General features: G+C 52.3%; 1 protein-coding gene across 2 annotated transcripts; it reads right to left on the reverse strand.

The window, feature by feature from the left end:
- Window positions 1-5,917: 5,917 nt before the first annotated feature.
- CSRNP1 (cysteine and serine rich nuclear protein 1) lies at window positions 5,918-19,561 on the reverse strand. Of its 2 annotated transcripts, none has more exons than XM_069084333.1 (5): window positions 19,361-19,561; window positions 10,129-10,311; window positions 9,289-9,548; window positions 8,546-8,833; window positions 5,918-8,441 (listed from the first exon to the last, which is right to left on the reverse strand). In XM_069084333.1, exons 2-5 carry the CDS (start codon window positions 10,295-10,297, stop codon window positions 7,434-7,436), a joined length of 1,725 nt encoding a protein of 574 aa, XP_068940434.1. In that variant the 5' UTR covers window positions 10,298-10,311; window positions 19,361-19,561; the 3' UTR covers window positions 5,918-7,433. The 2 variants fall into 2 exon arrangements, with proteins under 2 accessions (XP_068940434.1, XP_068940435.1); XM_069084334.1 differs by lacking the exon at window positions 19,361-19,561 and adding an exon at window positions 11,178-11,216.
- Between the last annotated feature and the right edge of the window lie 264 nt (window positions 19,562-19,825).

The following is a 19,825-nucleotide window of genomic DNA, read 5'->3' on the forward strand; positions in this document are numbered from 1 at the left end:
GCCATGGAGGGCAGGGGCAAAGGGCCTGGATTGCTCTGTCAGCCACATAACAGGGCCTCTTCTGGGCAAAACACTCCAGAAATGTTTGCTTAATTGAACTTCAATGGTCAAGGGAAGGAGATCCCTGGAGTTTTTCTTTTATTAATTAATTTAAAAAATTTTTATTAATTTGTTTGTTTACTTTTTGTTTATAAGATTCAATTCCACAATTCCTTGAGTTTCACATTCTGTCCCCCTCTGCCCCCTCACCCCCATGGTGGCACATAGGCAAGTATAGGATCTGTAAATACTTTCACATTAGGCATTAGTCAGGTTATAAAGACGGATTGTATCAGATGGAATGAAAAATGGTAAAGAAGAAATAAAACCAAACAAGAAAAAGAAAAAGATCAGGTGGTTTGCTTCAATCTGGATACAAACTCAGTTCTTTCTAGTTCTTTCTCTGGATGTAGACATCTCTCTCCATCATGAGTCTTTTGGAGTTGACTTATAACCTGCATTGCTGAGAAGAGTCCAGTCTATCAAAGTTGGTCATCATCACACATACGTTGTGTCTGTGATTGTGTACAAATTTCTCCTGGTTCTACTCTTCTCACTCAGCATCAGTTTGTAATCCTCTCCAGGTAAATATGAAGACCGTCTGCTCCTCATTTCTTATAGCACAATAGTATTCCATAACATGCATATACCACAACTTGTTCAGCCATTCCCCAATTGATGGGCACCCCCTTAATTTCCAATTCTTTGCTACCACAAAAAGAGCTGCTATAAACATTTTTGTACATATGGGTCTTCCTCCCACTTCTATGATCTCTTTGGGATATAATCCTAGAAGTGGTATTGCTGGGTCAAAGGGTATGAAATTATTTATAGCTCTTTTGGTATAATTCCAGATTGCTCCCCAGAAAGGTGGGATCAGTTCACAACTCCACCAGCAATGCATTAGTGTTCCAATTTGCCCACATCCTCTCTAGCATTTGTCATTTTCCTGTTTTGTCATCTAAGCCAATCTGACTGGTGAGATGTGGTACCTCAGAATTGTTTTGATTTGCATTTCTCTAATAGTGATTTAAAGCATTTCTTCATGTGCGATATCTTTAATTTCTTTCTCTGAGAACTGCCTGTTCGTGTCCTTTGACCATTTATCAATTGGGAAATGACTTGCATTCTTATAGATTTGACTTAATTCTCTGTATATTTTAGAAATGAGTCCTTTATCAGAGACATAGGTTGTAAAAATTCTTTCCCAATTTCCCACCTCCCTCTTAATCTTGGTTACATTGGCTTTGTTTGTACAGAAGCTTTTCAATTTAAAATGTAATCAAAATTATCCATTTTGCATTTTATAATGCTCTCTAAATTTTGTTTGGTCATAAGGTCATTCCCTCTCCATAAATCTGATAGGTAAACTATTCCTTGCTTTCCCAGATTTCTTTTAATATCAGCCTTTATACCTAGATCATGCACCCATTTAGACTTCATTTTGGTATACAGTGTTAGATAATGATCTATGCCCAGTTTCTGCCATACTATATTCCAGGTTTCCCAGCAGTTTTTGTCAAATAGTGAGTTCTTATCCCAAAACCTTGGGTCTTTGGTTTTATCAAACAATAGATTACTGTAGTCATTGACTTCTGGATCTCATGTACCTAATCTATTCCATTGATCCACTCCTCTATTCCTTAGCCAGTACCAAGTAGTTTTGATGACTGCTGCTTTATAATACAGATTGAAATCTGGTATAGCTAGTCCACCTTCCCTAGCATTTCTTTTCATTAATTCCCTTGATATTCTGGGCCGTTTATTCTTCCAAATGAATTTTGTTACTATTTTTTCTAGCTCTATAAAGTAGTTTTTTGGTAAATTGATTGGTATGGCACTAAATATATAATTTTAATTTAGGTAAAATTGTCATTTTTATTATATGAGCTTGACCCAGCCACAAGCAATTAATATTTTTCCAATTAGCTAGATCTGACTTTATTTATGTGAAAAATGTTTTGTAGTTGTGGTCATATAGGTCCTGGGTTTGTTTTGGCAGGTAGATTCCCAAATATTTTATACTATCTACAGTAACTTTAAATGGGATTTCTCTTTCTATCTCTTGCTGTTGAATTTCATTGGAAACATATGGGAATGCCGAGGATTTATGTGGGCTTATTTTATATCCTGCAACTTTGCCAAATTTATTTATTGTCTCAAGTAGTTTGTTACTTGATTCTCTAGGATTCTCTAAGTATATCATCATATCATCTGCAAAGAGTGATAGCTTGGTCTCTTCTTGGCCTAATTTGATTCCTTTGATTTCTTTTTCTTCTCTAATTGCTACTGCTAACATTTCTAGTACCAGATTGATAAGAAGGGTGATAGTGGACACCCTTGTTTCACCCCTGATCTTATTGGAAATGTTTCTAGCTTATCCCCATTACATATAATATTTGCTGATGGTTTTAAATAGATGCTACCTATTATTTTAAGGAAGGCTCCATTTATTCCTATACTTTCTAGTGTTTTTAATAGGAATGGATGTTGTATTTTGTCAAAAGCCTTTTCTGCATCTATTGAGATAATCATGTGGTTTCTGCTAGTTTTATTGTTGATATGATCAATTATACTGATAGTTTTCCTAATATTAAACCATCCTTGCATTCCCTGGAGTTTTTCTTAACCAGGCATTAAACCCAGCCCTGGAGTCAGGAGGACCTGAATTCAAATCCCAAATCAGATATTTGACTCTGGGCAAGTCACTTAACTCAAATTGCCTCACCAAAAACAAAACAAAACAAAAACCCCATGGCTTTACAACCCAGAAAACAGGTGAAGCAAATACCAGAGGAATTACTGGGGCCCTTGATAAGTGTATGTGGGGCCAGCTTTTCCACTGATCTCCAAGGCCTAAAAGGTTGAACCCCATTCAAAGCTACTGGGGCAGTCCAGGCAAGGACATGGCTTCCCCTGCCAATGGTACCTGGCAGGTGCTGAGGTGCATCTGCCCCTTCCTCAAACTGCTGGGAGGAAGGACAAGAGGTGTCATGGTTGGCCGCCTTCCTGGGAGATTTTGCCAAGGAGAGATGGTAGCTGGCTAGCATTTATACTGTGTGAAAGGTTTGTAAAGCACTTTATGAATATAGGGCTGGGCCTGAATTCAGGAAGACTTGAGTTCAAATCCAGCCTCAGATACTTACTGTCTGACCCTGGGCAAATCACAGCCTCTGCCTGTTTTCTCAACTCTAAAATGGGGCCATTGTAAGGATCAAGTGAGATTCTTGTAAAGTGCTTAGTACACAGTCCGGTAGATAATAGTCTTACTCCCATTACTCTATCCTTGGAGCTTCATAACAGCCCTAAAAGACAAATGCTATTATAATCCCCATTTGGCAGCTAGGGTTACCGAGGCCGGCAGAAGCTCTTTCCCTCCAAGTCCAGCACCCACTGTATGCCCTGGGCCACGAACCGTCTGAGTAAAGGCAGGCAGGGTGGGGATGCTTCTGATATCCTTCCCTCCCTGATCTGCTCTAAGTGTAGCTAACTATGGAATCCTCTGGACCTCTGGATGGAGGAGCACACCATGTCCCCACTGAGACCAAGGGAAGGGCCCCAGGGACCGGAGAGAGTCAAACCCAGGTCTCCAGCACCCTCCTAAGGCATCAGAGGTCAAGGGAGAGAGGGCAGCCTAGCTCCTGGCTCCCATTTGGGTTTGGCGGCAGCAGGGGCACAAGAATGGGAACCAGGCCATTCCCAGAAACTGGGAATAAGCCCTTCCCAGCCAGGCCAGGACGTCAAGGACCAGGGCTTGTCCTCTGGGAGGATGGGACTTTGAGAGGTGGCCAGGTGAAGCCAGGAAAGCATGGGGGGAGGGGAAAGGTGTCCGAGATGCTCACCCCCTCCCCAGGGACAGCAGGGAGCATGTCAGGCTGCGCTGCCCTTGGAGACACTGGGGGAGCCATTGGGCCAGGCGTCAGTTTGTGAAAATTATGGAGCCAGACTAGGCAGGAGTGGTAACTGGATATAATTCATCGGTCACATGGGAGGTCCTGTCCATACAACACCCCTTCACCTGCTTTTACCTTGTGTGTGGCTATGTGCATGTTGTCTTCCCAATCAGGAGCCACTAGGGGGCGCCATAGTGCACAGAGCCCTGCCTAGAGTCGTGAATGCTTATCTCCTGAGTTCAAATTTGATTTCCAACACTGTGTGACCTTGGGCAAGTCACTTCACCCTGTTTGCCTCAGTTTCCTCATCTGTAAAATGAGCTGGAGAAGGAAATGGCAAAACACTCCAGGATCTCTGCTGAGAAAACCCCAAACGGGGTCAGGAAGGGTTAAATGCAACTGAAAATAACAACAAATTTCCCAATTAAAATGTGAGCTCCTTGAGATCAAGAGCAGTTTTTGCCTTCCACAGGACCTGGCACAGAGTAAGGGCCTCATCAGTGTTTGTTGACTGACTAAGCTGGGTTACACCTGCCACTTGGAGGTGCAGCCTTACCCTCCCCTGCACACACACACACACACACACACACACACACACACATACAAACACCCCCCACCTCACTAGCTGGGCAAGCTCAGCCAGTCTCACACTCTCTCTGAGCCACTTTCCTTCCTTGTCTGCTGAAGAGTCTGGACTCAACCTTCTCTGTGACCCGGACCCTTTGGGCAGTCTGGTTAAACTCACAGACCCCTGCTCAGAATCACGTTTTTAAATGCACAAGATATAAACAGAAACCAATTTCACTGAAGGAAGGAATTACCATATTTTTTTTGAAGAATGATTTCCCAGGTCAGGCAGCCCCGGCCAGGACCACCCAGCGGGGAAGTCCTTGCTTCTGCGACGCCCTGCTTGAGCCTGACTGCTCTTCCCAGCCCTCTCCCTGGTGATCACAACCTCAGGGGAGAAGGGCAGAGGCTCAAAGTCCAACCCTGAGGCCCAGAGGGCCATGGACCAACTCAAGGTCAGGCAGGTAATAAAGCAGACAAGCCTTGAAATGAGCCCAGGTCCTGGGCCTCCAGCTCTGGCCTTCCCACGACATCAGCCCAGCTTGGGGCCAAATGGCTTTCTTGCCACACACACACATCCTGCCCTGTCTCTACTTATCCTTGCCTCTTAGGGCCGAGCCAGAGGCCAGCATGGTGTCCCAGGCCTGAAATCCCTGCTCCTGGGGGAGGCTGAGCCTGGTAGCCTCCTTGGGTGGGGAGCTCAGAGCTGCAGCCAAGGTAGAGAAGGCCAGACGTTCCAGCCCATCAGCGCCGAGATCCAAGGGATGGACAGAGAAAAGAATGTTTGGAAAATGGGCCTAGGATTCAAGAGCCCAGGGACCAGCAGCCAGCAGATCCCCATCCGTTCTATAAGGAACAGGTCACCCTTCAGGCCTCTGTCTGGTGTATGAGTAGGCTTTGTGCTCCCCTGCTCAGAGGATCTGGCTACCTGCCCCTAATCTGTAAAGAAGGTCCCCTTGGAAAAAGCATCCAGGGCTTGGGCCCAGCATTACTCAAGTGACAGAAATGCTCCATTGGTACTTTCGGTGATTCTTCCCCTTACTGACCAACTCCTCAGGTACCTGGTTGCCTTTAGGGTGAGAGAACAGGTTTGCTTCTGCCAGGCTAGGTCAACTAGGGCTTCCAATGGGCAGAGGAAGTGTCTGTGGCCCCTACCCCAGGGGGGCCACTCCCCAAGTGCAGGGGTGCTGGGGCAGACTTTCAGATCATCAAACACCTTGGAGAACAGGTCTGGAATGCAGCAGCTGGTACCAGCTGGCCCCGAGTTTCTTGCCCACGTTTCTCTGAATGACCTGGCATCCCAGGCATCATCTCTGAGGCTGTCTCTGCTGGCCACCCCCAATGCCTGGCTCAGAAGACAGCTGCCATCCCCAAACCTCAGGGTTTTATTTCGGTGAGACAAAGCAAGAGAAACAGAATTGTTAAAAATAAAGCATTTTCTTTACTTGTACCTTTAAGCAAAATAATCATGACATATATATATATACAGGGGACAGCTGAACCCAAGTGATCCTGATACCTAAGAACCCCTTTGGGGTAGGGTCAGAACACTCCCCATTCCATCTATTGCTGAGCACCCAACCAAGAAAGGAAACATTGATTTTTGGCAAACAGAAGAAATGAGCTACAGCCTGGAAAATGTTTACTTTGCATTTTGAAAATCACATAAATCTACCAGGGTGGGGTGGAGTGTAAGGGCTAACTGAGGAAAGCCAGGCTGGTCACCAGCCTAGGCTAGCTGGTCCCTTTCCCACAAAGCAGACCTTCCATACTCCCCGTCTCCTCTGCCCCCTCATCACGTCACAGGCGGGCCAAGGAAGGACAGCGAAAAGGAGGTTTGGAACACAGGACTCAGGGGCTCAAATTGATCCAAAGGGGATGATCGCTGGGAAGGGTCTCCCCCAGCTAACTCAGAAATAACTTCTCTTTCTTAGTTGGGATAAGGATTTGGGGGGCAGAGGGAGAGAGTCCAGATGTGTTTCCTTCTGATCAGAACATACAAACACAAACAGGAAACGTGTGCACACAGAATGCCCACCAAGGCAGAGCGGGAACCCAGAGGGTCCCCATCCCAGGCACAAGCGGCTCCTCTAGATTCTGGATTCTCCAGATCGACTCAGCTCTCGACAGCAGATGGCCGGACAGATGGACAGCAGCAAGACGCTGGGCGAGCTGATCACCTGGGGCTCGGGGCCAGATCCTCATCAATTTCTAAATAAATTACAGGAAATAACTTACAAAGGCTTTGTACAGCTTTAGTCCGTTTCCAAAGGAGACTCACACCCTTCAGCCATCCTGAGTGCTTGGACCCTAGATGGCCCTCGACCTTGAGACGGCCTTGATGGCCCCAATGAAGCCAGCTAGGCCATCCGGCCGAAGTAGCTGATTCAGCCCCAGAGGTTTCTTAGTCTCTATTTTAAGAATGGGGGCAGCAAAGCTGACAAGGTGTTTAACGAAATCAAAGGCCTTTCCTTGTCTAAAATTCAATGGATGGAAGGGAATGAGGAGGTGCAGAGTCTCAGACAAGGGGCTCTTAGTGGTCGGGGGTCCTCCCACTGTACCTTTCAGTTCATGCCAAAACCCTGCAACGTTCTCCTCTGTACATAGCATAAGAAAAAAAATAAATACAGATGTATTATAATAAAAAAAATAATGGGACTGTCCTTTCCACCTAATACATCTGAGGTACGTACAATCAGTTTAAATAAGACATATTATTTTAGGCTCCAGTGACCACTCCTGTCCCTTCAGTTTGCAATAAATAGGTAAAAGGTCTGCCTGCTAGCCTTGCAGGATCACACTGAGAGCCCATAGGCCTTGGGGACAGACTATTGGCCCAAGCTACAGACAGTTCAGCTCCGAAAGAACTCCAGTAGTCCCTGAGTGACGACGCCAACGTCCCTCCTCATGGTCCCCCAGCCACCTCAGGCCCTCTTAGACCTTCACCATCTCCATGAGGGAGGACTTAATTGCATCCTCCAGCAGCTGGCTGTCTGAGAAGGGCGCAGGCATCTCCGGGACTGACTCTGACAGGCCGATGAGGGACTCCAGAAAGCAGGCGGTGGGGTCACTGGAGGGGGAGAAGGCAGGCTGTGGCACAGAGAGGTTGTCCCCATTCTCCGAGTCCTTGGGTGAGGGGTAGAGAGGACCCAGGCTGTAGTCGGAGAAGGATTGGAAAAGATCCAGGGAATCAGAAGAGGACAGACTTAGGTCTGTGTAGCTCTTACAACTGTCTGTGGAGGGAGGCAGGGGACAGCAGGAACTGGTGCTTGTGGCTGGCCGGCTGGGGAGGCCATCTAGGTAGCAGAGAGCATCCTGGTTGGCATTCTCATCCAGGCAGTCGGAGATGATGTTGGCCATGTGGCTGGGGTAGCCATCAGTTGCTGTGCCAAAGAAGTCCACGGAGGGGAAGCTGCTGAGGTTATCCTGGCAGTGGACAATGTCAGGGACATTGCCCCCTTCCTCCGCCACCTCGTCCTCGTCTTCTTCCTCCAGGGTGTTGGAATCACTGAAATGCAGGATCCGGGCCAGACCATCATCATCCAGGTCAGAGGGTGGCTTGTCAGATGGACTGGCTCCTCCATAGGGCCTGCCCTCAGAGGGGTCCTCGCTGGGAACCGAGGACGCTGATGAGTCGGTCATGCAGCTGCTACAACTGCTGTCGCCCAGAATCTCCATGCCCAGGGGGAATGGAAAGGTCGGGGTTGGTGGGGGAGGCCCCAGGGGCCCAGCCTCGTCCCCCAGGCAGGCAAAGGCAGCGGCAGGACTGCCCTGCAATGGCTCCGCCTCTGACCCTGAGCTTTCCTGTTGGCTCTCCAGTTCCAACCTGGTGAGGGTGTGGAGGGAGTGTGTCTGCACGCGGGCCTGGTTAAACTCCACCCTGCCCTCCGGGTTCCCACAGCCATCCTTGGTACAACCACAGGGGAAGGACGTGTGGTCCATCTGCAGCCAAAGCAAGAGAGAAGCAATAAGGATGATAATTCCAGGGACAGCAGTCCCCCCCAGCTCGGGGCTCAGCCCTGCTCCCCTCTCCCCCAGGGGCCCACCTGGCATTTGATCCCGGCCACACTACAGCTGCAGGTCTCGGGGTCACACACGTCCTGACACTTGCAGCCACAGTCCTCTCGAGAAAGCCGGATGGCCTGGAGCTCCTGCTTCTCCTCCCGGTCAATGCGCCTCACGCCCACGGCCCGAAGCAGTCGGCGTCGCTGGCGAGCCGAGTAGGGCTGCAGGAATGCCCCACTGTCCAGCTCCTCGTCAGTCACCTCCACATTGGCCTCTTCCAGGGGCAGCTGGGGCGTCTCTTCTGGCTCCTGCATCCCACTGGTCTTGAGCTGCAGGGGGTAAGGGACAGGGGCGAGGTGGGCAAAGAGACACCAGATAAGCCTCCCAAGTCACAGGCATGGGGGGCATGGGCAGGGGGCAGAAAAGACTGATGGGAAAAAGCAAAAGTTCATGCCTGGAGTCAAAAACTCAATTTCACAAATTCAACATGGAGGAAAATCATGTTCATCTGAAAAAATACTGGGTAGTTCTAGCGGATGGCCTGTTCCATAAGAGCCAATGCGCCCAAAATTGAAGGCGGCAGTGGGCACGGGCTTGGACTGGAGGACAATCTGCACCGAGTGCAGAGCAGGAGGAACCAGGCTGCCCTGGCACATCACAAGGAATCCTCTGCTAGGGCCATGACCACAAGGCCGGCAGCCCTCCCGCCAGCCCTCCCCTCACACGTGTTTGAGTGTGCACATGTGTAGGCACATGGCACACACATGACTATGGGCTCCCCTACCTTCCACTTTAGGGCCTCCAGCTTCTCCTCCCTCAGTCTCATTCGGAGCTTTTCCTTCCGTGAGCAGGCCTGCTCCTGTGCAAACTCTTCTAGAGTGAAGTGGCAGCTGGCATGGTGCCGTCTCACCATGCCCAGGGTGCAGCCCCCTCGGCTGGGCACACTGGTGAAGCCCTGGCATCTTGGGAAGTAGAAGACAGTGACCCCAGCAAAGGCCACACTCCCTGAGGCAGAGCGGCGAGTCTTCTTGAGGATGGACGGAGCTGGAGGACAAAGGAGATTCTCAGTCCTGGCCTTAGACTCGGCTCCTGGGAGTGCTCTGACATTTTCGCCCACCTCCTACCTCCATGGCCTTGCAAGGCATTTCCTCTCTCTCAGCCTCAGTTTCCCCACTTGTAAAATGAGAGGGCTGGGCTCAAATGACCCGGTGGGTCTTTTCCAGCTCTAAACCAGGGGTTCTTAACCTGGGGTCTGTTCATTTTCTTTAATACTGTAATACCTATATTTCTACATACACATATCCCTCATCACCACACATAGGTTACGTGCATTTAAAAACATTTTTCTGAGAAGGTTCTCAGCTTCACCAGATGCCCAAAGGGTCCACGACACAAAAAAAGGTGAAGCACACCTGCTCAAAACAATCTATGATCCGATGAACAAGCTCTAGGCCTCAGTTTCCTCATCTGTCAAAGGGAGATGTAGAAATGGCACTACCTCTCCCACAGGGCTGGAGTCAAGGAGGAAGGCATTTTGCCAACTCTAAGGCTCTGAAAAGGGCTCTGGGGTCACCCACCCCACACCTATGCCCACCTCCAGGAGGGGAAGGAAGGGGACACTCACCAACGAGGTCCCTGGGCACAAAGGCATCCGGGTGGAATTCCTCATCAGAGTCCCAGCCTGAGGATTCGGACGAGGTCGGTGAGCAGGAGCGCGAGAAAGACGAGGAGGCGGAGGAGGCCGAGGTGTCGTCATCCAGCTGGTCAAACTTCCTCTTCAAAAGCCCGCTCATCTTGATGCCTGCACCTGAAAAGACACACAGAGCCAAGGTGTGAAGCAAGGCAACATGCTGGCTTCTTGAAAATGGCAGGGAGCTAGCTGAGCCAGTGGAGACGCTGATACTGCTGACCTCGCCCCAGCACCAGCCCTTGGGGAGCAATCCAAGGGCTCCCAAGTGAGAGCCACGGGCCACGAGCTGGGCGGCCACGGGCCACGAGCTGGGGCGGGGGGGGGGCACGGGCCACAAGCTGGGGCTGCCACGGGCCACGAGCTGCGCGGCCACAGCGAAGCACAGCATGCCCCATCCTCTGCATCCTCATCTGCCAAAGGACACAGTTGGACCGGATGAGCCTGGAGGCCTTTCCTGACTCTAGCTCTCTCTGGCCCCACATGTGACATTAACTTAGTCATGCCTCAGTCTCCTCATCTGTAAAATGAGAGTGCCAGACTAGATGGCCTTTGGGGTCCCCTCCAGCTCTGAGCCCATGGCCCTGTAACGCCTCAGGTCACCTTGAACTTCTTGTCCTCTGGGCCCCTTCCATACCCAGAGTTCCCCAAAGTTAGAGGGCCCTGTATGAAGTAGAATTCAAAGTGAGGTCTGCTTGCAAGGAAGAAGAGATTCCTAAGGGAAAAGTTCTGAGTGAGAACAGGCCCTGGTCACTGTGCCCCCCCACAAACCCCCTGGGCAGCTGCGAACACCCAGGCTGGCCCTGAGTCCTCTGCCAACACCTCCTCTCTCCCTTTAACCAAGAAATTCTCCCTGCACCCCCAAGGGCACTGGCACTGGGTCAGCCCAAGGAAGGAGGCACCAACCCGAAAATCTGCATCCTCCACCAACAAATGGGGATTTAACCTGGCAGGGATAGGGCCGGGGCCAGGGCCTCTCCACTCACAGGGGTGATGGCAAGACTGCCTGGGGAGGATTCCTGGAAGATGAGCCCGTCTGTGACTCACCCTCCACATGGTTGGGTGTGAGTGAGTACGTGAGCCAGCCTGCGCGTGTGGGTGTGTGTATCTGTGTGACATCTTCAGCCAAACTACAGCCCTCATACACACACACACACACACAAGCGTGCACTTTGTTGCTGGGTTGCCAGCAGTGATAGAGTAAAGTTATTATTAGTAACTGTTCAGCTCAGCAGAAGGCTCTGACTGAAAACTTGGATGCGTCAGGAGAATGGGGAGACAGAGAGAGAGAGAGAGAGAGAGAGGGACAGATAGGCTGAGAGTGAGTGAGAGAGAGAGAGAGAGAGAGAGAGAGAGAAGAGAGAGAGAAGAGAGAGGGAGGGAGGGAGAGGGAGAGGGAGGGAGGCTGAGCCAGGCAGCACCCTCTCTGACTCAGCCCCAACTCTCCAATCCCGATTTGCAGAGCTCAGCATCTCCCTGCCTGGCCCCTTCCAGGCCAGGTCACCCTTGCCACACTCAGCCCTGGCACTCTCGGCTTGCTTAAGGTCTGAGCCTGGGGCCCCTCAGTGGATGCTTCGCAGCTCCTGGCTCTGGGGATCCCCAAACAGAGTAGGCACAAGCCCCCCAGGGGGAGGAGTCTGATGGAAAGAGGAGGGTAGCAGAGGTAGACAGAGTTAGGCAGAAGTGGACTGTCCCCATGAGGCCTTCCCATAGACAACAGCCATGGGTCGGAGCCTTCATTAGAAGGTACACCTCACCTAGGCACAAAGCAGTGCCACATACTGACAGTCTCTCACAAGACAAGGCCTGCTCTAATAGAATAATGCCGTCCCAAGCTCCCTGGAGGAGGAATCACTAATGCCAAGGGCATTAGGACAAAGAGGTAGCTACAAGAACAGGAAAGTAAAGACACCTGAGACATGTAGGTGGAAAAGGGGGGATCCTGCAGGCATCCAAAAGGGTACAGATGAGCTCTGTGTTTCTGCCAGCATCAAATAACAACCACCAATGCAGGCCCTAACCCTGGGTGAGAGGGAATGGAGGAAGAATGTAAAAGCTGGCATCAGAGGGGACTCCTAACCCCATCTCAAGCAGCAAAGCATCAGAAGACCACTGGATTTGGGGAGGTGTCTTACAGGCACCCTTCCTCCCAAAGAGGAGGGGCCTGACACCCCAAAGAACAGCATTCCCATGTCCCAAGAAATAAGTCTGCTGCATGGGTGCCAGCAGGTTACACGTGCTGAGCTGGGGAAGGGTGCTCCACACTTGGGGTATCTTCCCAGGGAATGATGGGAAGCTCCTGAGGATCACCATTCACTTCTGCTAGTTCGTGTGGCGGCCAAATGAGACCATGCGAAGAAATGTGAAAAGCATGGCCAAGGCTTTATTTAATCACTAGGCCAAAAAAGCTGAAGCTTATAGGGGCACAGGTGGTGTTTTCATCGCTGCTGATGATTAAAAGGTAGGAGCTTCAGAAGAGAAGGGTGGGTTTGGAGAGAGAACAGCTGGCTTAGAAGAAGGCACCTCTCAGAATGGGGTGTTTATTTCTGAAACCCAGTTTAAAACACAGGAAGCACCTGGGAGTGGATAATGAACCAAGGGAACCAAGTTACAGAACATGCACAATCTCAAGTGGGTAGAAGGGCCAGGTCGCAGCATCTAGAAGCATTACCAACACAAAAGCCTTTCCTCCATCTCATGCCTCTGCATTTTCCAGTCTCCTAAGCCCTGCCTCAGCAAGGTAGGAAAGTGGACTCAGCCTCTAGACAGGAAGAATCATCATTTTGAGTTCAAATCTGGCCTCAGACACTTAGCTGGGTGACCCTGGGCAAGTCACTTAACCTTGTTTGCCACAGCTTTCTCATCTCAGATGAGCTAGAGAAGGAAATTTCAAACCCCTCCAGTATCTCTGCCAAGAAAACCCCAAATGTGGTCACTGAGTCTGATGTGACCAAGGCAACTGAATGGCAGGCCCCCAACTCCTGCCCACTGGCTGCCTCCCTGCTGCCCTACTGTCCTTCTCTCCCACCAAGAGCCAATGGTCCACCTCCCCCCTCATCCTCTCTTCCTTCCTCTCCCACCATCCTCGGCTCCCAGGGGCCCCAGCCCCAGGCTGCAGGTGGCTGCCTAAGCTTTCACTTCCTTGGTCTCTGGCCAGAACAGATGGAGAGGGTGGGGGTTGGATTTCTTCCAGCCGCCTATGGCCCCAGCGCCTGGTCCAGGGCAAGGCTCACCCAGACACCCGGCCTCCACCTGACTCACCTCCCAGCTGCTTTCCCCTCTTTCTACCACCCTTAGCACAGGCAAAGCCCCTAGCAGCTCCGTCTGAAAAGCCTTCCTGCTCCCCCGCCCCATCAGTGCCAAGGCTCCAATGTCCAAATCCCTGCCCCCTTTCCTAACCGTCTGCTGGACTTCCTACTAGTCACCACCAATCCGACTGGGCTGGTGGGCCTCAGTCTCCTCACCTGTAAAACAGGAATGCTAATCCCTGCCCACTGGCTTCCTACTCCCCCACTAAGGGGTTTATGAGAATGAAAGGAGCATGTGTCAAAGGGATGGGCACAGCTGCTTCCGGGGCTGCTGGCCTTGTTCTTGTTCCCCTCAACTACCAAACCACAAACAACAAGCCCCCAAGCCCTTCCCCCCACATCCCTGCCTGGCCTGATACTTGACATTCATCCTCTGCCCTCCCAGCCTCCAGATCGAGTGCCCCCAACACCCATCTAGCCAACTGTCAGCTCTTAGCTGTTTCCCCGTTCCCATAGGACAGCACCCCAGAACCCCCAAACTGCCCTTCTCGGGATGGCAGGTCTAGGTGTCTCCCCTGACATGACAACTGGGTGTAGCTGGCATGAGTCATTTTGTGAAGGTAGAAGGTGCAGGCCCCCTGCCTGGAGAAGGGAAGGTAGGTGGGGAAATGTTAGACAAAGAGGGGCTGACATGCCAAGGTGTCAGGCAGCAACAGGAGGGACCCCTATAGATGCAGTTTCAGGGGAAAGGGAATAAATATTTATTAAAGTACTTACTATGTGCCAGACCCTGTGTTTAGGCTATTGAGCACCTACTATGTGTCAACCCTGTGCTAAAGCTACTGAGCACCTACTATGTGCCGACCCTGTGCTAAAATTGCTGAGTGCCTACTATGTGTGGGCACTGTGCTAGGATTAAGTACCTACTATGTGTCAAGCACAGTGCTAGGTACTGGAGATACAAAAGAAAGATAAAAATCAGTCCCTTCCCTTAAGGAATTCTCAGGCTAATGCCCAAAAGAATTCTGTGCCCACAGGACATGCAGGCTAACTTAGGAATCATCTTAGAGGTCTTAGAAGGAGGCGGCTAAGATTAAGGCCTGGGAAAGGTTTCTCTATGCAGGTCAGCCAGCCCACCTGGGAGTCAGGACAAGCAGCTTCCTCTCCCATCTTGGATACAAACTCAGGCTGCCCTAGAACACACAGGGAGCCTGGAGAGAGAAGAAGAGAGAAAAGAGACCTCCCCTCAAAACTGAGACTGAGAGACACCAGGACCTGGAGGGGACCCCTGCAGCCCTGGGCCTCCCACTGGGCTGCTCTTCCCAAGGCCACAGGGGCAGGAACATAGGATTAAAAAAGGAAAGGCCCATCTGCAGAATGGACCATGGGCACTGCATAAGCACAGAGGCAGAACAGAAAGCCGCTCCCATAGCAGGCCCAGCCAGTGGGAGGACAGGGGATCGGTAACAGAAGCACTTTGCCCATATTCAGACCAGGATTTGGTTTCCAACTTTGGCCAGAGCAGAAGATTCTCAACCTGGGCCTAGGGGACTTAAGAGTCCATGGGCTTCACTAGTTGCCAGAGGGGTCTTAGCACCAGAAAGTTCTGAGCCCCGGCAAAGGGCATCTTAGAGGGTGCCTGGGCTGAGATTCTGGCCTCCAGACCTCTATCCCTCCTCAGCATCCTAGGCCTAGCCTCTAGGCACATCCCACTGGGTCTCCTCTAATAGGGCTGGCATGGGGGAGGGAGCCGGGATCAGTCACTCAGCCAGAAGAGGCTACATTCAAATTTGACACCCTTTAGTCAAACCCTGATATTTTAAAGATAAGGAAAGTCACAGAGATGGGGAGTGACTTACCCAAAATCTCAGCTTTTAAGAGGCAGAGGCAGGATCTGAACTCAGCTCTTGTGGGTCTGGACCCATGAACAACTGCTTTATGATTTTTTGCTCCCCTCCCCCCATCCTCACTGGCAGCCCATCCCCCCTCCTTCCAGAGGCCTGGGCAGGAATTTCAGGAATTTGTCCTTTTAAACTTCCAAAGCTACTTCTGTCCACAGTCAAGGCATCAGGAAGCCCAGCTCCCCCCATGGCAGCTGGTACAAGGGGTGTTGGAGGGACCCCATTGCTAGAGGAGAGTATCAGCCTTTAATTTGAAGAAGCGGGTCCCACAGGAGAGCCTGTGAGGGAGGGCAGTCACTAATGTCCTCAATGTGATTGGTGGGGGAAAAAGACCAGGCAGAGTAATGAAGAAAAAAAAAGACAGAGAGGCAGACACACACGCACAAAAGTCACAAAATTCCAGAAAGATCCAGAAGCAGAAACACAGGCCTAGCTGTGGTAGAGCTATAGAAAGATCACTGGGACAAGGGTCAGGACGTTGGCATTCCTGTCCAGTTCTGACTGCCATTAGCTTGCTGAGTGACCTTGTCCAAAGCACTTGACCTCAGTTTCCCTGTCTGTCAGATGGAGTTTGGGACTAAATAATCTCTTAAAATTCTGAACTTCTGAGACAACTTTGGGAAGCTCCATCCTCTATAGGTCCTCTGCCCCAAAGCTGAATCGATTTTTTTTCTTCCCTAATACCTCTCCTGACCCTCCCTCAAAGCCACTAAGAACATGAAATGAGAGTGGGAGAGTGAGAACAGGGCTGACTGAGGCCTTGGAGCCTGGCTCCAAGATTCCCCCCCCCCCTCTCCAGGGATTAATTTCCTTTTCTCCAAGGCAATCCCTGTCCTACTAAGCATCTCACCAAGTCTCAGTTTCTACCACCGACTGACAACCTCACCTAGGGTACTTTACAATTTTTCTGAGGGATCACTTTCCTCAAACGAAAACTGAATCACAGAAGTTCGCCTGGTCCAAAAGCCTCACTGGTAGGTCATCTCATCTACCAGGAATCCTCTTTAAATACCTCAGAGCAGGAGTCACTCACTGCTTCTCTGCTCAGAACATCCATCACCAAGGATGGGGAACTCACTCCCTACACCAAGGCAGCTTAATCCCATCTAGGACAGCTTTCAAGAGGGAGATGCTACAGACTACAATCTGGTTTCCTGAAGAGAAGCATCGTGAAACACTGGACTGGGACCAGTCCTGACTCCAGCACTGAGTAATTTCATAGCCTTTGTTACAGAGGGTCCCTCACTCTCCCTGAGTCAGTCTCCTCACCTGTAAAATGGATGCAGTAACGGCTCCATTACCTGGGCAAGGTCTGGTTGTGAGGGTCAACACTTGCCAAACTTTAAAGTGCTACAGAAATGTCTGTTCCGGTTCTTATCTGCCTCCCTGTGAAGGTGGCAGCTATTGGGCTCTTAGGCCATAGTCTTATCTCCTCATCAGGTTCTACAGGTGAAGATTTTACATCAGGAATGGCTTCAAGGCCCCTCACCGTCCCGGGTGCTTGTCATCTCCCTGGCTGGCAACGTACCCGTTGGACTCAGTCACTACTGCCCTGATAAACTCTCAGTGCCTTCCAGGAAAAAATGTCACCATCAGTGCCAGAGAAATAAAAGTTAGCTGTTGTTATTACAGATTTCAGTCTTGCCCTGACCCTCTCCTATTTGCATACATTAACACAGGCCAACACTACACCAGGAAAACAAATTTGACTTTGAAATCCTTCCCTATGTGACAAAGCGGTTAGAGTAATTGTCAGGAAGGCCTGAATTCAAATTTTACCTCAAACACTTACAAGCTGTGTGACCCTGGGCAAGTCATTTAACCCTAATTAACAATACATAAAAGCAACACACAAAAAAAGAGGGGGGAGACTCTATGACCTCTATGTCCCTTCCAGATCACCTTCTAGCATACTCCCATGATAGAGATAGAAAGTGTGCATCTCTCTCCTTATACGTATATACATAGATACACACACACACACACATATATATATATAACTGTCAAGATCTTCCTTCAAAGGGCAGCCCAGGTGGCGCCCATCCCCCCCCCAAGCCTTCCATGATTGCTCAGATAAAAGTGAAGCATTTCTTGTCCAAATTGGCCCGTCAAACAGTCACCCTTATCTGCCATGCCCACAGCCTACTCTAGGCTATGCTGTGTCTCCTTCCCTTGGGAGGAAGTGTGGTACAATGGGAAGGGCACAGGGCACAGAGGACCTAGGTTCAAACATCTCTGTGGGAACTGGGACCGGCCACTCTCTGTGTCTCATCTGTAAAATGAAGCTTGGTCTATTCTCTTGTGATCCCTGAGGAAATCACCTTCTTCCAAGGCAAGGTTGCCGATGGTGCTTATTAAATGCTTTTTTTTTTTTTTTGGTTTTTGGAGGGCAGAAGGCAAGGTAATTGGGGTTAAGTGACTTGCCCAAGGTCACACAGCTAGTAAAGTGTTAAGTGTCAGAGGCCACATTTGAACTCAGGTCCTCCTGACTCCAGGGCTGGTGCTTCTCCACACAGCTACCCTATAAATGCTTGTTAAGGGGACTCTCTGCCTCCCTTGGGTTTTTTTGGCTAAAGCAATCTGATGAGCTCCCCAGTTCTTAACTTAGGATCTAGAGGCCTGATTTTAAAATATTGTGCTAGCTTACATCACTCTTCAGTTTGCTCGGCAATCCTATGGAGTTGAGGCAGGTAGATAAGGATTTGGAGAAGGGGTCCAGGACACAAAACAAGGTAGGAAGCCCAGGATGAGGTGATCAACTGACAAGCATTTATTAAGCACCTACTGCATGCCTAAGGGGGAGGATATAAAGTCCAAAGCAGATGAAACTCATTTAGAAAAAAAAAGACAGCCTGTTTAGGCAAATGGATAGATGTGGATCTGTGGGCAGCAGCCTGTAAGCCTAGGGTCTGTGTGTGAGATCCAATGTGGGCTGGGGGGGGCCTCTGAGTGACAGACAGGGGTGCCCCCGGGGCAGGCACCACCCTCTCCCCGGATCCAGGAGTCCCTGGGAGGGGGGAGGGACACGAGTTCGTTCTCCTGGGCCAAGGCCGGCCCCCAAGTTCCCAGGTATGACCCGCTGGGGAGCTGGAAGGCATCCCGGGCTGGGCGGCTAAGGCTGGCCCCGAGCTCCAGGTGGGTCAGAGGGGAAAGAAGGGAGGGGCAGCTCGGGCAGCCAAGGGTGGGGGAAGGGGAGGGCACAGCAGGGTCAATGTCACCGCAGAGGCAGAGCCGGGCCGGAGCTCCCGAGGGCCGGCCAAGCACAAATGGACGGGCCGCCGGGCCTCAGATAGTCCGGCCAGGGAGAGGGAGATGCCCACAAGGTGTGACTCACCCAGACACAGTCATGCGGGCACACACTCGGTGACACACGCACGGTCACTGTCACCGCTCCACGGTGACACGCACACGGCCGCTGCCGCTGTCACCGGGCACCCACCGTCCAAGGCGCGCTCACTCCCGCTCACCTTACCCGACCCCCCCCCCCCCCCCCCCCCCCCCCCCCCGGGCCCCCCCCCCCCGGGCCCCCCCCCCCCCCTTCCCTCTGCCTTCCCCCCCCCCCCCGCACCCGCAGGTGACACGCGGAGCCCCACGTGCGGGGCAGCCTCGGGCGGGCTCCCCGCAGGGCAGTCCTGCCCTCCCCCTTCGCTCCTTCCCGCCCGCGGCCTGCGAGGTCCGCTTGGCGCCCGCGGGCCGGGGCCAGAGGGCCCCCCCGCAATCCTGCTCCCCCACCTACCTACTCCTGCTTCCTGCCCGCCCAGGAATCCATCCCCGGGCGGGCCGGGGGAGGGGGCAGGAAACTTGGGAGGGGGCGGGGCGGAACCTTCCTTCGCCGTCCGTCCGCCGCTGTCCGGCCGGGCACGGAGGCGCCCGCCAGGGCTGCCGTCCCGGGGAGGGGGAGGGGGAGCGGGAGCGATGGGGGAGGGGAGATCGGGGGGGAAGGGGGAGAGGGGAAGGCAAAGGGGGGGGGGCGGGGGCGCGGGGGGGGGGGGGGGGGGGGGGGGGGGGGGGGAAGCTAACCTGCTGCAATCCCGGAGCGCTGCTCGGAGGCGGCGGCGATGGCCGGGACGCCACTGGACGCGACCGGACGGACCCGACCGGCAGGCTCAGGTCCGCATCCCCCGGCCGGGCGCGGCGGCCGCTGCTCAGGCTCGGACTCGGCTGCGCTCGGCTCGGCTGCGCGCAGTCCGTGGCTCTCCTTCCCCGCCTCCCCGCGCGTCTGCCCGTCTGCCCGCCCGGCCCGCCGCTCAGCTGCGCGCTCCGGCCCCCGCGGCTCCTCCTCCTCCTCCTGCCTCCGTCAGTGGAAAACTCCGGCTCTGACGCAGGCCGGCGGGCGGGCCGGCAGCCGTGCGCACTGCCGCCCGGCCCTGCCCAGCCTAGCCCAGCCCCGCCGCGGCGCCTGGGGCCGGAGGGGCTGGCCGGGGCCGGCCGGAGGCGGAGGACCGGGGAAGGGCCCGCCCTGGCCCCGCCCCGCTCCTCCCGGCC

This window comes from Petaurus breviceps, unplaced genomic scaffold (genome assembly GCF_028583685.1).
Source record: "Petaurus breviceps papuanus isolate PSGF00001 unplaced genomic scaffold, PetGlider_PUasm1.0 174, whole genome shotgun sequence".
Taxonomy (NCBI): Eukaryota; Metazoa; Chordata; class Mammalia; order Diprotodontia; family Petauridae; genus Petaurus; species Petaurus breviceps.